Source organism: Muntiacus reevesi, chromosome 7 (genome assembly GCF_963930625.1).
Source record: "Muntiacus reevesi chromosome 7, mMunRee1.1, whole genome shotgun sequence".
In the NCBI taxonomy this organism is placed as follows: domain Eukaryota; kingdom Metazoa; phylum Chordata; class Mammalia; order Artiodactyla; family Cervidae; genus Muntiacus; species Muntiacus reevesi.
The window spans coordinates 57,607,911-57,624,909 of NC_089255.1; the positions used below are offsets into that span (position 1 = coordinate 57,607,911).

General features: G+C 34.7%; 1 protein-coding gene across 1 annotated transcript in view; it reads left to right on the plus strand.

Annotated features, from left to right (window-relative positions):
* TRPM7 (transient receptor potential cation channel subfamily M member 7) overlaps nt 1-16,999 on the plus strand; it is a 101,862-nt gene that overhangs the window by 20,975 nt on the left and 63,888 nt on the right. The window contains exons 3-11 of the mRNA XM_065940100.1: nt 557-595; nt 2,192-2,390; nt 4,612-4,825; nt 7,133-7,257; nt 8,010-8,181; nt 9,390-9,564; nt 10,861-10,984; nt 11,408-11,480; nt 12,699-12,799. Coding sequence (XP_065796172.1) covers nt 557-595; nt 2,192-2,390; nt 4,612-4,825; nt 7,133-7,257; nt 8,010-8,181; nt 9,390-9,564; nt 10,861-10,984; nt 11,408-11,480; nt 12,699-12,799 — 1,222 coding nt within the window. The remainder of the gene's footprint in view (nt 1-556; nt 596-2,191; nt 2,391-4,611; nt 4,826-7,132; nt 7,258-8,009; nt 8,182-9,389; nt 9,565-10,860; nt 10,985-11,407; nt 11,481-12,698; nt 12,800-16,999) is intronic.

Here is a 16,999-nt window from a genome sequence, read left to right on the forward strand (position 1 = left end):
TTGCCTGGGAAATCCCATGGACAGAGAAGCCTGGTGCGCCACAGTCCAGGGGTTGCAGAGTGTACACGAATGAGTGACTGAGCACACACGCATCCATTTATTGATATATTTTCCTATTTTATATTGATTTGATAAATATTTATTAGGGAAGCTAATATATTTTTTATATATTAGGGAAGCTTTATATATTATATTTAATATATTAAATATAATCTTAGGGAAGCCTTATAAGGGAAGCTAACCTTTTCTCTGTAAATATTTTTTCTCAGTTTATCTTTGGACTTTTATTAGTGACGTGTTTTTGCCACATAAAAATTTTTTTTTTTTATGTAGTTAAATCTGTTTTTTATGGTTTCTGGGTTTTATGACACAATTATATTTAAAATATGAAAACTTGAGTTTTTTAAAAAGGTACAAATGACCTAAGATATCTCTTGAAAAATATATAATATTCCTTTATTTTGTACTTTTTATTAATGGATTATTATTATAGTTTAGTTTAAATGGGAAGAAAAATTATTTTCCCTTTAAGTAATAGATTTACCTTGTGTTATAGATGCCTTCCAGGATGTCAGATTTGTCAGCAACTTGTCAGGTAAGTTTCATAACAACGGTATTGCACAAATTTTGGAAAATAAAACTAGTGTATTAAAAAAGTCAGAATACACTGGGATAAAATTCACAGGCCATTATGTCTAAGTGTTACTTAACTCACACTTGAGAGGTAAAGGATTAGGCAGAGTTCCTTGAAACTCACGTGTAGGTGCCTGAGCAGAGTGCTAAAGTTGAATATGAATTAGCTGGGTAAAGATTGAGGAAAGGGATTAAAGGCAGAGAGAACAGTTTGTGGGAAATGCCTGGCAGTGAAAGAGATTATGGTTATGTCAGGAAACTGCACGCTGTAGAAGGTATTAATAAGATGGTTATTGAAGAGATCTGAGTCTTGAGAAATAAGTAGGGCCAGATCATTTTAACTTATTGTATACTGTGCCATACAGTTTTTATTTCATGTTAAAAGGATATTATATAGGGAAGTAACATGCTTAGATTTTCTTCTTTTTCCCCTCATTAAAAGCAGTTGGCATTTTGAGGAGACTGGATTGAGAGGAAAAAATAGTTTGGTAGTTTTTAGAGTAATTCTGGAAAAAAATAAGAGCCTGAATTAAGATACTACCTATGGTGATGAAGAGAAGTAGGCATATTTGAAAAGGGGGATCAGTCAGATAAACTCAGTAGGATTGGTGGTGTGTGGGGAAAGGGAAGATTTGAGGACGGTACCTAAGTTTCTTACTCGGGCAACTAATTACACTTGATTTTAGCCAAAAGGCCGAGAAGCGATTCGGGCAACTAATTAAAGAGTAATATTGTTCTTTAACCAGTGCCTCCAGAGGCATCGCTGGGATTCAAACCCAGGATCTCCTGTTGACTAGACAGGCGTTTTAACCAACTAAGGCACGGTAAGATGTGATGAAGGAACGTAAGAGAAAGGAGAGGTCGTCTCCGGTTGGCAGGCTAAGAGCAAAAGTGCATAGAATGAGTTCATTTACGTATATTGAATTGTTTTACCATTTCCAGGCCTTTTCATTCCTACCTTTGGATGGGTAGTTCCATCTGGCGTCTGCACTCAGGCTGAAGAGCTTCCTTTAGCTTTTGGTATAATGCTGGTATACTGGAGATGGGTTTTCTCAGCCTGGTTTATCTGAAAATATGTTTATTTTACTCATTTTTTAAGGATGTTTTCACTGAATATGAAATTTTGAGTTTTCTCATCCCAATGATTTGAAAATATCATTCTATTGGGTATATTAGGTTGCTTGATATTTTTTGCAGGTCCCTGAGGCCCTGTTTTATTTTTGTTTAATTAAAATAATTTTTTCCCATTTATCAAATTAGATCACTTGTTTTGATCTGTCTTCAGGTTCACTAACATTTATACAGTCTCCAATGCTGTTTTGGCATCCAATAAGTAGATGCCTCAAACTTAAGTTTATTAATAGAAGCCTGTATCATCAAATACAAATGTATTTATAGTATTTTAATGCTGTGGTGAACGTATTAACTTACTGATATCCTAAAATCAGAAAGTCAGATTATTTTCATATTCTTCAAAAGTTTCTTTATTTTCATATAGTTTTTCATTGACTGATTTTTTTAAAACGTCTTTTAAAAGTTATATTATTTTTCCCCTTAGGTGTTTTTGTGGTCGCTTGGTCAAGCAACATGCTTGTTTTACTGCAAGTCTTGCCATGAAATACTCAGATGTGAAATTGGGTGACCATTTTAATCAAACATTAGAAGAGTGGTCTGTGGAAAAACATACAGAACAGAGCCCAACGGATGCTTATGGAGTCATAAATTTTCAAGGGGGTTCTCATTCCTACAGAGCTAAGGTATGTTGTGTATTAGAATGTCTTACTTCATTTACCTTTTAATTAATTCCAACTCTTTGCAACTCTGTGGACTGGAGCCCACCAGGCTACTCTGTCTAGGGAATTCTCCAGGTAAGAATACTAGAGTGGGTTGCCATGCCCTTCTCCAAGGATCTTCCCGACCCAGGGATCAAACCCAGGTATCCTGCATTGCAGGAAGATTCTTTACGATTTGAGCTACCCAGGAAGCCAGTTAATTAAATAATGTATGTTTATTATCTGACATTTTATATAATAGTATGTCAGAAAATTAGCTTTAGTCATTTCTTTTATTTTAAAATTCTTTTATCAGTACACACAAATATAGAATTATTATGTCTTGGTGCATTGAACCTCTTTTAGTTTCATTTACTATTTCACTTTCTCTTTGTTCCCTTTTTTTGTCTTTTGGGTTACGTATTTTTTATTGTTGCTTTTCTTCTTTATAACATCTTATTTATATATTTTTCTGTTCTGTAGATTAATTATATAAATACTATAAAATACATCTTTAACTGGTTACTGTTACAGATTAGTACTTTTACTACTTCTGGTCAATGCAAGAACCTTTAGAATGCTTGGTACTACATTTATTTCCCTCATGACTTACGTGCTTTTGTTGGCATAAATTTTATTTTTGTGTGTGTGTGTATTTTAAAAACTCCCAAATTGGTCCTCCTTGGTGGATCAGTGGTAAAGAATCTGCCTGCCAATGCAGGAGACAGGGGTTTGATTCCTGATCCTGGAAAATCCCACATGCCACGGAGCAACTAAGCCCATGTGCCACAACTATTGAGCCTGTGCTTCAGAGCCCAGGAACCACAAGTACTGCACCCACATGCTGCAACTACTGAAGCCTACTTGCCCTAGAGCCAGTGCTCAGCAACATAAGAAGGTACCACAGCGAGAAGCCCAGAGCACTGCAGTGAGGAGTAGCCCCCACTCGCTTCAACTAGAGAAAGCCTACGCAGAACAAAGACCTGGCACAGCCAAATATAAATAAATAAAAATCTTTAAATCCCCCAATAATAATTTGTGATTCATTTAGACTTGTCTACATTTTACCTTTAAGTTGCTGTGCCTGGCTCCCTCCCTGCCTTGATTTGCTAAGCAGTGTCATATGGTGGGCCTGTCTCTCCAGGTTTTTCTGTTCTCTTGGATTCTGACCCCACAGGTTGTCACAGCTTTGGTAGCTTACTGATGTCTTAATAACAAGGGTTGTTAATCTAGATTCTCTAGTTCCCAGGGGCAGAATTGGTCCAAAACAATGTAGTCCATCATTGTTGAAAATAGAATTCCTCATTTATTACTAACATAATCTGTTTATTTTATTTATTCATTTATGGCTGTGATGGGTCTTCATTGCTGCATGAGGGCTTTCTCTAGTTGCTGCAAGTAGGGGCTGCTCTTCTTTGCGGAGCATGGCCTCAGTAGCTGTGGCTCACAGGCTCCGTTGCCTCACAGCGTGTGAAATCCTCTGGGACCAAGGATCAAACCCGTGTCCCCTGCATTGGCAGGTGGGCTCCCAACCTCTGCACCACCAGAGAAGTTCTGTAATCTGTTTTTTAAATTTATTAGCTTTAGATTATTTCCAAGCACTACTTAATGTACGCAAGTATAATGATGAGTTAAAGCTAATGCTTAAAGACTTAGAAAAGAAATCTCATTACACGTCATTCTTAAGAGAATCTGGAGTCTTCTCAGTTTTATATAATTTATGATATTTTGGGATATTTTTTTCCTTGGTGTTTGATCTCTGTTTGTAAAGGAATGGATAATACATTGTTTTGGAAAGAACCTTTATTAGAGAATGTTAAAAGTGGCTTCCCCCCCCAACATCTGAGTATTATAGATTCGATATGAATATTTTTTATTTCTTCTTACAAGGTAAGAAATACTGTGGATAAATTTGTAAACTAGATGAATGGTAATTGGGTTTATATAATCAGAAAGAGTAACAAATTTACATCCTAATTAAGTTTGAAAATTAGAGTGCCACTGTTTCTGTAACTCTTACAGAATGATTTTCCAACTTTAAAATTGTTTGTTTGTTATTGCTTTTTCTTAGGAATGTAAATATATTACAAGTAGCCTATGAAATCTATTTTATAATAATCTGATCCAGATAAAGTTTTTCTTAAGTCATATGATGCTGCATTATGAAACTTATGAATTATTATTTTTTAAAAATCTTTCTTGTTAGTATGTGAGGCTATCATATGACACCAAACCTGAAATCATTCTACAACTTCTGCTTAAAGAATGGCAAATGGAATTACCCAAACTTGTTATCTCTGTGCATGGTGGCATGCAGAAGTTTGAGCTTCACCCACGAATCAAGCAGTTGCTTGGAAAGGGTCTTATTAAAGCTGCAGTTACAACCGGAGCCTGGATTTTAACTGGAGGAGTAAACACAGGTAAACAGTAATAAAATTGGTATAATTTTTATTTGATGTGTTTGTAAATTTTTCATAATATCAAATATTTGAAAAGCCAACACAGTATAAATGTATACTAGTCTTCTGTTAAGTAATCTATAGTTCTTAAGGATAAATGCTAACTGAAAAATGAATTTGGTTTTTGTTTGTTCTTTTAAAAGAATAATATGCTTTATCATTTACCTTTTTTTTTATTAAGACTTTATTTTTGGCTGTGTGTTGTGGCTTGTAGGTTCCCCAGCCTGGGCCATTGTGATGAAAGTGCCAAATCCTAATCACTGGACCATCAGGGAATTCCCAAGAATAATGGGCTTTGGAGCAAGGGTGTGCGAACTATGGTTCCCTACGCCAAATCTAGCCTGCTCCTTGTTTTTGTAGATAAAGGTTTACTGGAACACAGCCACATTTGTTTTTATATCGTTTTGTATCATACTTCTGTGCTATAAAAGCAGAGCTGGATAGTTCTTAGACTGTATATCTTGCAAAGCCTGAAATGCTTAAAATTTGATCCTTTATAAAAAGCTTGCTGACCTCCTGCTGTATTTGTTGTTCCTTTCACTGTGTGACTGCTGGTAAATTGAGAAAGGAATGGCAATTCATTGCCTAGACATGGATAAAAAATAGCTTTGAAATTAATTTTTAATATAATCTTATATTCTAAGTCTTTCCTATCGCATATACAGTTTGGATAGAAAGAAGGCAAATTAATTTTAATATCCAAAGTAAAACAGAGTTATTAGTTTGCAAAAATCTATTTCATTAACAGCAACTGGTTTTTGAACCTTATTGTGGCACTCTTCTAGCCACTGAAAATATATCATTACACAAAATATTTGCCTTCATAGAGCTTATATTCTAGTGGGAAAGATGTAGAAAACAGAGATAACTAAATGTATAATAAATTAAATAATAAGTGCTTTGGGAGACAAAAAAATGTAGAGGGATAGTGAGGGATGGTCAAGAAAGCTTTGTTCAGAAGGTAACTTTGAGTAGAAGTGAAAGAAATGAAGCAAATGAGATTAAGAATAATGTGGGACAAAGCATTTAAAGGAGAAGAAATGGAAAGTATTGGAAAAATAGTAAGAAAGGTCCAGTGTAGCTTGAGTAGAATAAGCAAGGACTGCTGAGTGATGAGATCAGAAAGTTACAGGTGAGTGGTGATGGTGGGGTTGACATGGGGTTTGTGGTAAATATCAGGAGCAACAGACAGATCACTGTATAAGGCCTTGTAGGCCATTATAAGCACTTTGACTTTTAATCTGAATTAGAAGGGGAGGTTTTAAACAGAGAGTTGACAGGAGTAAAGATATCTTGAATGATAGTTGAAAAATAGACTGTAAACAGGCAAGGCAGCAATTGGAAGAACAGTGAAGATGCTATCTCAGTAATCCATGTGAGGAATGAGATCTAATGTGTTATAAAAATCTAATTGATGCGTTGATTGCTAGGACTGTTAAAATACCACAGACTGGGAAGCTTAAACAAAAGAAATTTATTTTCTCATAGTTCTGGAGACCCAAGATCAAGATGTTATCAAGTTTGGTTCCTCCTGATGCAGCCCTCCTTGACTTACAGATGGCCATTTTCTCATTATGTCCTCTTGTGGCCTTTCCCACTGCGTGTGCATCTCTGGTGTCTCTTTTTGTGTCCAAATTTCCCCTTCTTACAAGGACACCAGCCAGGTTGGATTAGGGCCTACCCTAACATGCTCATTTTCACACGATAACATAGAAGATCTATTTCCAAACACCGTCACATTCTAAGGTACTGGGGTTAGAATATCAACATAGGAATTTTGGGGAGGATACTGTTCAGTCCGTAACAAGTGGTAATGAGAAGTTATGTGCTCTTTTGAATTACTTTTTCTATATACTTTCCTCCCAATTTTTGACTCAGTTGGAAAACTGTTGTAGTTTTTTGTGAGTGTGTGTGTTTTGCTTATAGTCCTGAGCCATACTCTTCTTTTTTTTTAGATGATGTATAGAGCAGTAACAAAAACTACAGTTAACATGAGGAATCTAAGAGAGGAGACTAGGCCTAACAACATGGTAAAAGTTAGTTTTACGTGTGTTTCAGGCAGTTGTAGTGATTTGACATTGTGGGTTTTTTTTTTTTTTTTCTTTTTCGTCCTTGTGTTTTCTTTTGAAAGTTTGTCTTTTGGACTTCGTTGCTTTTTATCTTGTATATGTAAAAAAACTAGCACCAGTTGTAACGTTACTGAGAACAGGATTGTTCTGAACACAATAAAGACTTTCAAATAAAGTGAATTTAATTTTATATGAACAGGTGTGGCAAAACATGTTGGTGATGCCCTTAAAGAACATGCTTCCAGATCATCTCGAAAGATTTGCACTATTGGAATAGCTCCATGGGGAGTGATTGAAAACAGAAATGATCTTGTTGGGAGAGATGTAAGAGTGTTTTTTAAAATTTCTTTTATTTAAGCTTATGTCAAATCAAAATTAGAGCAAGAATAGTATAAAGTCAACCTAAAATATTCATGATCATACTACAATCCTTTTGAAAACACCATCATAGATTTAAGCAGTTGTGATTATAGTGTTAGTACATTTGGTTTCTGCCCTTTTTTGTATAACTATTTCACACCTTTTCCATATCATGCCAGTCTGTGTAATTAAGTTTTTAATGATTGCATGATGTTAAGAATTAATTGTCCTGTCTGTGAAAGTAGTAATCAAATGCTAGTGCTTTATTCAAGTAGGTTAAAGACATGCAAATTGTTGTAGATATTTTTTCAAGAGATTATTAAAAAGGAATTAATTATAATGATAATTTTCAAATGCAATTAAATTTCTAACATCAATTTTAAAGATTCTACTTATGACTGGAAAAGTAGCAGTATGACATCTAATAGCTTTTATTCAGTGTCCTTTATATATTGCACTTTATTCCCTAATAACCTGAGAGTTTCTTAACATTGTTAATTTGCTTATTTGCTGCTGTTTCCTTTGCATGGGATGATGAAATATATATTCTGCAGTGAGAACCAAAATATAATTTTCAGCTGCTTAAAAGCTCATGCTTTTTGATACATTCTTTTTTATATTTTATATTTTTGCCTTTACAGGTTATTTCAAAATTTGTTTTTACTTTATGTTATATTTAATCCTACCCACTAACTCTCATGTTTGCTATTGTTTAGGTGGTTGCTCCTTACCAAACTTTGTTGAACCCTCTGAGCAAATTGAATGTTCTGAATAATCTGCATTCCCATTTCATATTGGTGGATGATGGCACTGTTGGAAAGTATGGAGCAGAAGTCAGACTTAGAAGAGAACTTGAAAAAACTGTTAATCAGCAAAGAATTCATGCTAGTAAGGGGATTTATAAATTTGTTGTTAAAATTATTCTGGGCTGTATTAATTGCTAGCAGCATTCTATGAAAGGTAGAATGTTCTTTAAGTCCTCATTTCCTTAGTAGCAGGATAACATACAAAACAACAAAGAGTAACTGACCTTACACAAAATAAGACCTAGGAAAGGAAGTTTGAGATTAAACAGGATACTCAAAAATCAAGGCCAAGCCACAGAAGTTCATTGGAAGCTTTGTTGCTACTGTAATGCCCTTGCATCTCAAGAAATTCAGAAATATTCTTAATGTATGATATATTCCAGTACATGACTTTGAAGTTCAGGACTGAAGAGGAAAAACATACTTTATTGTGAAGTAAGAATCACTTTACTTAAAGTTGATAACATAAATAGGTATCACTCTTTGGTAGATATGTCTTAAAAGTTAGTATTCTTGACACACACCTTCTTTTCCAGCCATGGTCAAGCTTTCTGGTTCAACATATATATTTTTATTTCAAAAAGAAGAGATTTTATAATTTTAGGACATCAAAGTGAGCTGTATGATGAAGTGAAATATAAGTACAAAAATTACAGAATAGTATTTTCAGATTATGACGGAGTCATAGCATCTCCTAAAACTTAGAATGTTTTAGAACTTTGCAAATACCTATATTTTGGATTTTTTCACTAGGTATTCACTAAGCAAGGTATTCACTAAATTTTTTTTCTGTTACTCTTATAGAGGTCTTGGATTTTATTAATCTGTTCTGTTTATGTAATCCTGATTCTGTCATTAATTTCTATACTAATGTCTCAATACATTTGGAATCAAAAAGTGATTAAAAATAGAAACATTGGAAGTTCAACTCATGCCATATTAAAAAGCAAACTGAAAACCAACTTGGTGTTTTAATTTCTAATCAAGAATTAAAGTAGTGAAATATGCAAAATAGTTATTGCTTTTCAGTGAATATATGTTCCAGTGTGTGTCTTGTTATATATTGAATTTTCTAATTTTGTTATTTAGAACAGACTTAAAAGTCAGCGTAAAAGTAATTTTTTTAGTATTTTATTTATATCAGAGTAGTGTCATGTTGAGTACTTGAATTCAACACAGTCTTTTAAGAAATTTTATTTTGGCTTTTTATTGTTTCTGATTGAGAAAAAACATAAGATTAAATTATTGAATCTTGCCTGATGTCATAATTAATCTTTTTACTTTTTTAAGGAATTGGTCAAGGTGTTCCTGTGGTGGCACTTATATTTGAGGGTGGGCCAAATGTTATCCTCACAGTTTTAGAATACCTTCAGGAAAGTCCTCCTGTTCCAGTCGTCGTATGTGAAGGAACAGGCAGAGCTGCAGATCTACTAGCATATATTCATAAGCAAACAGAAGAAGGAGGGTAAGTGTATGATTACAACATATTTTTAATAATTTCACGTTAAGAGGGCTGTGGGGGCTTCCTAGGTAGTGGAGTGGTAAAGAATCTGCCTGCCAGTTCAGGAGACGAACGACATGCAGGTTTGATCCCTGGGTCTGGAGTAGGAAATGACAACCCACTCCAGTATTCTTGCCTGGAAAATTCCATGGATAGAGGAGCCTGATGGGCTACGGTCCATGGGGTCGCAAAGAGTAGGACACAACTGAGCACCCTTGCATAAAGAGGCTTGTGACTTCTAGAATATTAAATTAATTTTGGTGTTTTATGAACTTGAAAATACCTTCCTAAGTGTTGAAGAAAAGGCCTGTCTGACACATTATTAGAATGAATTAAAATATAACAGTCTTTGTTGTGGACAGTTTTGCAATATCTGTTAAATATACAGAGGCACATATCTTTTGACTTGATAGTTTTATTTCTGGTAGTTTTCCTACAAATGTACACATGTGAAGTAACTTACATAAAGTTAGGCATTACAGTGTGGTTTGTAATAATAAAAGATTGGAACAATACAGAGCATATATCAAGGGGACTAGATAAATAACATGGTACATTTGCACAGTGGAATAGTTTGCAGTTATGTATGGTTTTAATCTGTTTAGTAGACCTGAGAAGATTTAACAAAATATAGTTGTGGGAAAAGGAGCATGTACAGTAACATATATATTATGGTGCCTTTTATGTGGGAGAAAAGCAGAATAATAATTGTGTGTATGGAAAGAGATCCTGGAAAGTTACAGAAAATAATAACGTTTCTTGAGAGCAGTTGAGATGGAACGGACTGATGGAAGACAGTGAAAAGGACACTTTCACTATGAATTTTCACATTTTTATATTTTATATCAAACTTTTGAGCCATGTAAATATATTCCAAATTGAGAAAAAGAAATAAAAATGCAAATGTGCTGATATCTAACACATTTTGGTGAAATACTGCTTTACACATCATAATATCTTAAAATTATACAAAATCTTATAGAATGTGAGCACTGATAATGTTAACACATGCTTTGTAAAAAAAAGTTGGAAATAATTCAGAGAAAAATCACTCCATTTTCTGTTTTTCACCCTTGTGATTTGTAGTGGGAGTCTAATGAAGCACATTTCACTCATGGTTGAGTATTTAATTTTTTTTTCCAAGTACTTAATACAGTATCTTTAAATGTCTTGCCCCTCCACCAGTACTTGATGATACTAGATTCTTCAAATTATGGAATTTGAAATCAGTGGATTAAGTTGTGTTTCCTCTTATTTCAGGAATCTTCCTGATGCAGCAGAGCCCGATATTATTTCAACTATCAAAAAAACATTTAACTTTGGCCAGAGTGAAGCAGTTCATTTATTTCAAACACTAATGGAATGTATGAAAAGAAAGGAGCTCGTAAGTAGATTTCATCAGAATAAGCCTTTTTATTTCATTCAAAGCACACTCTAAACTAGAGTAATACTTTAAAAAAAATTAATTTTTGGCCACCCCTGTGGCTTGTGGGATCTTAGTTTCCCAACCAGGAATTGAACCCAGGCCCTTGGCCATGAAAGCATGGAGTCCTAACCACTGGACTGTAGGGAGAATTCTCAGTTAGAAAAATATTAAAGGTTTGAAAATACTTGAATTTTATTTGGTAAATGGTACAGATTCTTAATTTTCTGGGTTTTTTATTATAATGAAATTATTTCCGACCCCCCCAAAATTGTATATGTCATGTAGTTTGAAATTACTTTGTGATTTATGTGTGACTTATTTGCTTTATACCTTAGCTTTTAAAATGTAAATGCATAATATTATGTATTAATCTTTAAATAGATCACTGTTTTCCACATTGGATCAGATGAACATCAAGATATAGATGTAGCAATACTTACTGCACTGCTTAAAGGTAAGGTTTAAAATATTACAGTCTTTTTATATAAGTTAGGGTTTTTTAATTTGAGAATTAAAACTTTCAATAGCTTTTCTTTATAAAAGATATAGCATTCACTTTCTGTGACAGTAAATTCGCTTTTGTCTTTATATTATATAATTTTTTTAAAAGTTCAAACTAGGATTTATGCCATTAGGCCTGTTATCTTTAAGGATGTATAAAATGTGTCACATTTTTAATTGGCTGAAAAATAAGTATTTAAAAGTAATAAGGTATTAGTTGATGGAAATTAAAGATAGCATTCTTAAATTTGCGAATTTTATTAGGAAGGAAAGTTTGGAAAGAAAACTTGTATCTTCTAGAACTGAGGGATTATTATGCATTCACTTTAATTGTTTTTCTCTCATTATCTTTCCAAAGGCATCCAAATGATAAATAGTTAGTGCGAAATCTTTTCAAAATTAAAAACTAAAATGTTCCATCTAAATACCTGACAGTATGGAATGAGGTAGCAGAAGCAGAGCAAGAGGGTGTTGTCTTACCATTCACAAGAATTTTGCAAATGTTAGACCATAATAAATTGCCAATAGAGCAAACATTTAAAAAATACTGTAATAAATATAGCATGTTTACATCATCTAAGAATAAAGATCATAAGTAATAGGAAGCCTAGAAACCATAAAGGGAAAGGTCAATGAATGTGATTTCATAAGTATAAAAAATACAAAGAGAGCACTGATATTTGCTATGTTCTTTCTGTGAACTAGCTACTATGCTTCAGTAGTTTATGTTGTTTACTCTTGCAACAGCCCTAAGAGTCAGATTTCCTGTTTTCCTCATTTTATAGATGAGATAACTAAGAATAGGAATGTGGAAAGATTACTAGAAGGTTTTAAAAATTAGTGATAAGCAGATGAATAATCCATGGAAAAATGAGTCAGAATTTATGTAATAGATATTAGCGGAAATTTGGAAATGATAGAAAGATGTTAAAGAAACTCTATGAATTGGGGGTGGGGGGGGAGGTTTTTATCCTCCTACTGGGTATTTGTATACTCCTGTATAACATTTCTGGAATTTATTTTGGCAATGTATCCAAAACTTTATATATCTTTCTACACAGCAGTTTGACTTCTATAAATTCATCCTATTAAACATTTACACAAAAATGTACTTGCCAAAAAATTAAAATTAGTTAAATGAACTTCTCAACTGTTTTCTTTGTTCAATTAGGCACTAATGCATCTGCATTTGACCAGCTCATCCTTACATTGGCATGGGATAGAGTTGACATCGCCAAAAATCATGTATTTGTTTATGGACAGCAGTGGCTGGTATGTAAATAATGTATATAAACAATGTAATTAAGCTAAATTATAACACAGTATTTGCTGAAACTGTGACCTAACTTGACATTTTACCTGTCAGTCAGAAGTGAAAAATTACTGTAACTAAACATTCTGCAGCATCCAGATCCATTTAGAATTTAGTTTCATTTGCCTCTTGATAAAAGCTGTGTTTTTTCATATAGATCTCTAAAAATTCTATAGCTTGCATTTATGTTTGTCAGAAATGTTTTCCTGTAATTGTCTTTTCTTGTGGCATCCTTGTCTGATTTTGGGCTCAGAGTAATGTTGGGCTCATAAGATAAATTTGGAAGAGTTTGAGAAGGATTGGTATTAATTCTTTGAATGTTTGGTAAAATTTAGAAGCTGTCTGGTCCTTATTCCTAATTAGTCTGTTCACAATTTCTATTTCATCATGATTCAGTTTTGGTAAGTTTATGTTTCTAGGAATTTATCTGTTTCTTATAGGTTGTCCAGTTTTTTGGCATATAATTTATATGTTAACCTCTTATGTTCCTTTATATCTCTGGTATCATTTGTAACATCTCTTTCATTTTTTATTTATTTGAGTCCTCTCTGTTTCTCTTCTTGAGCCTAGCTAAAGGCTTGTCAATTTCTTTTTTTATTGGAATTATAATTACTTTACACTGTTGTGTCAGTGGAAACTGTACAACAAAGAGAATTAGCCATGTGCACACATATATCCCCTCCTTCTTGAGCCTCTCTCCCACTTCCCCCATCCCATCCCTAGGTCATCAGAGCACCAAGCTGAGCTCCCCGTATTATACAGCAGCTTCCCACTAGCTATCTCTTTTACACATGGTAATGTATATTTCTCAGTGCCACACTCCTAATTCGACCCACCTTCTCTTCCCCCTCTATATTCACACATGTCTATTTTCTACATTTGTGCCTGTACTCCTGCCCTGCAAATAAGTTCATCTGTACCAGTTTTCTAGATTCCTTATATAAGGTATATATATATAGGTAGGGACCTAACAGAAGCAGAAGATATTAAGAAGAGGTGGCAAGAATACACAGAATAACTGTACAAAAAAGATCTTCACGACCCAGATAATCACGATGGTGTGATCACTCACCTAGATCCAGACATCCTGGAATGTGAAGTCAAGTGGGCCTTAGAAAGCATCACTATGAACAAAGCTAGTGGAGGTGATGGAATCCCAGTTGATCTATTTCAAATCCTAAAAGATGATGCTGTGAAAGTGCCGCACTCAGTATGCCAGCAAATCTGGAAAACTCAGCAGTGGCCACAGGACTGGAAAAGGTCAGTTTTCATTCCAATCCCAAAGAAAGGCAATGCCAAAGAATGCTCAAACTACTGCACAATTGCACTCATCTCACTCGCTAGTAAAGTAATGCTCAAAATTCTCCAAGCCAGGCTTCAGCAATACGTGAACCATGAGCTTCCAGATGTTAAAGCTGGTTTTAGAAAAGGCAGAGAAACCAGAGATCAAATTGCCAACATCCGCTAGATCATCAAAAAAACAAGAGAGTTCCAGATGAACATCTATTTCTGCTTTATTGACTATGCTAAAACCTTTGTTTGTGTGGATCACAATAAACTGGAAAATTCTGAAAGAGATGAGAATACCAGACCACCTGACCTGCCTCTTGAGAAACCTGTATGCAGGTCAGGAAGCAACAGTTAGAACTGGAAATGGAATAACCGACTGGTTCCAAATAGGAAAAAGAGTATATCAAGGCTGTGTATTGTCACCCTGCTTATTTAACTTATATGCAGAGTACATCATGAGAAACACTGGGCTGGAGGAAGCATAAGCTGGAATCAAGATTGCTGGGAAAAATACCAATAACCTCAGATATGCAGATGACACCACCCTTATGGTAGAAAATGAAGAAGAACTAAAGAGCCTTTGATGAAAGTGAAAGAGGAGACTGAAAAAGTTGGTGTAAAGTTCAACATTTAGAAGACTAAGATCATGGTATCTGGTCCTGTCATTTCATGGCAAATAGATGGGGAAACCGTGGAAACAGTGGCTGACTATTTTTCTGGGTTCCAAAATCACTGCAGATGGTGATTGCAGCCAAGAAATTAAAAGAAAAGTTATGACCAACCTAGACAACATATTGAAAAGCAGAGACATTGCTTTGCCAACAGAGGTCCATCTAGTCAAGGCTATGGTTTTTCCAGTAGTCATGTATGGATGTGAGAATTGGACTATAAAGAAAACTGAGTGCCGAAGAATTGATGCTTTTGAACTGCGGTGTTGGAGAAGACTCTTGAGAGTCCCTTGAATTACAAGGAGATCCAACCAGTTCATCTTAAAGGAGATCAGTCCTGGGTGTTCATTGGAAGGACTGATGTTGAAGCTGAAACTCCAATACTTTGGCCACCTCATGCGAAGAGTTGACTCATTGGAAAAGACCGTGATGCTGGGAGGGATTGGGGGAGGGAGGAGAAGAGGACAACAGAGGATGAGATGGTTGGATGGCATCACTGACTCGATGGACATGAGTTTGGGTAAACTCAGGGAGCTGGTGATGGATAGGGAGGCCTGGCATGCTGCGGTTCATGGGGTTGCAAATAGTCGGACACGACTCAGTGACTGAACTGAACTGATAACAGCATTTGTTTTTCTGACTTACTTCACTCTGTATGACAGACTCTAGGTTGATTCACATTACTACAGATGACTCAATTTCTTTCCTTTTTATGGCCGAGTAATACTTCACTGTATATATGTAGCACATCTTTATCCATTCATCTGTCGATGGACATTTAGGTTGCTTCCATGTCTTGGCTGTTTCATATAATGCTGCAATGAACATTGGGGTACAAATGTGTTTGAATTATGATTTTTCTCTCAGTATATGCCCAATAGTGGTATTGCTGATCATATGGTAGTTCTATTTTCAGTTTTTTAAGGAACCTCCATACTATTCTCCATCATGGCTGTATCAGTTTACATTACCACCAACAGTGCAAGAGGATTCCCTTTTCTTCACACTGTCTCCAGCATTTATTGTTGGTAGAATTCTTGATGATGGCCATTCTGACCAGTTGAGGGGGTACTTCATTGTAGTTTTGATGCACATTTCCCTAATAATTGGCTTTTCAGGTGACACAGTGGTAAGGAATCTACCTGCCAATGCAGGAGATGCAGATTCCATCCCTGGGTTGAGAAGATCTCCTGAAGGAGAAAATGGCAACCCCAGACAGGAGCTTGGTAGTCTATAGGGTCACAGAGTCAGAGACAATGGAGCATGCATGCACAGTTGCTTTTTTTGCAGATATTTTCCTCCATTCTGAGGGTTGTCTTTTTGTTTTGTTTATGGTTTCCTTTGCTATACAAAAGCTTTTAAGTTCCAAATGTTTGTGCTTTGAATTTTATCTTTTCAAAGAACTAGCTCTAGTTTCATTATAGTTGTCTTTTCAATGTTTCATTTATATCTGTCTAATCTTCGTTACTTTCTTCCATCTGCTGACTTTGAGTATCATTTATTCTTTTCTGTTCTGGTCTCTTGAAATATAAAGTTATGTTATTTGAGACTTTTTTGTTTTATCACTATGAACTTCCATTTTAGAACTGCTTTTGCTGTATACCATAAATTTTTGTTATGTCATATTTTCATTTTTGTTTGTCTCAAGGTATTTTTTTGTTTCTATTTTGATTTTTTCTTTGACCCATTTGTCGTTGATTAGTATGTTGTTTGATCTTTACACATTTTAAAATTTTCCAGTTTTCTTTGTGCAATTACTTTCTAGTTTCATACCATTGTGGCCAGAAAAGATGCTTGATATGATTTCAGTTTTCTTAAACTTACTAAGACATGTTTTGTGGCTTAACAGTGTCTGTCCTATAAAATTTTCTGTGTACACTGTAGAAGAATGTGTATTTGTTGCTTTTGGGAAGGAACTTTCTGTTTATCTGTTTTAAATCTTTGGGTCTATTTTGTCATTTAAGGCTTATGATTTCTTACTGATTTTCTATCTGAATGATCTGTCCATTTATGTCAGTGACTATTATTTTGTATTGCTGTCTGTTTCTCCCTTTAAGTCTGTTACTGTTTGCTTTATGCATTTAGGTGCTCCCATGTTAGGTACAAAAATATTTACAAATGTTGTATCTTCTTGTTGAATTGACCACTTTAACATTATGTACCATCCATCTTTGTTTCTTATTACAGTCTTTTTTTAAACTC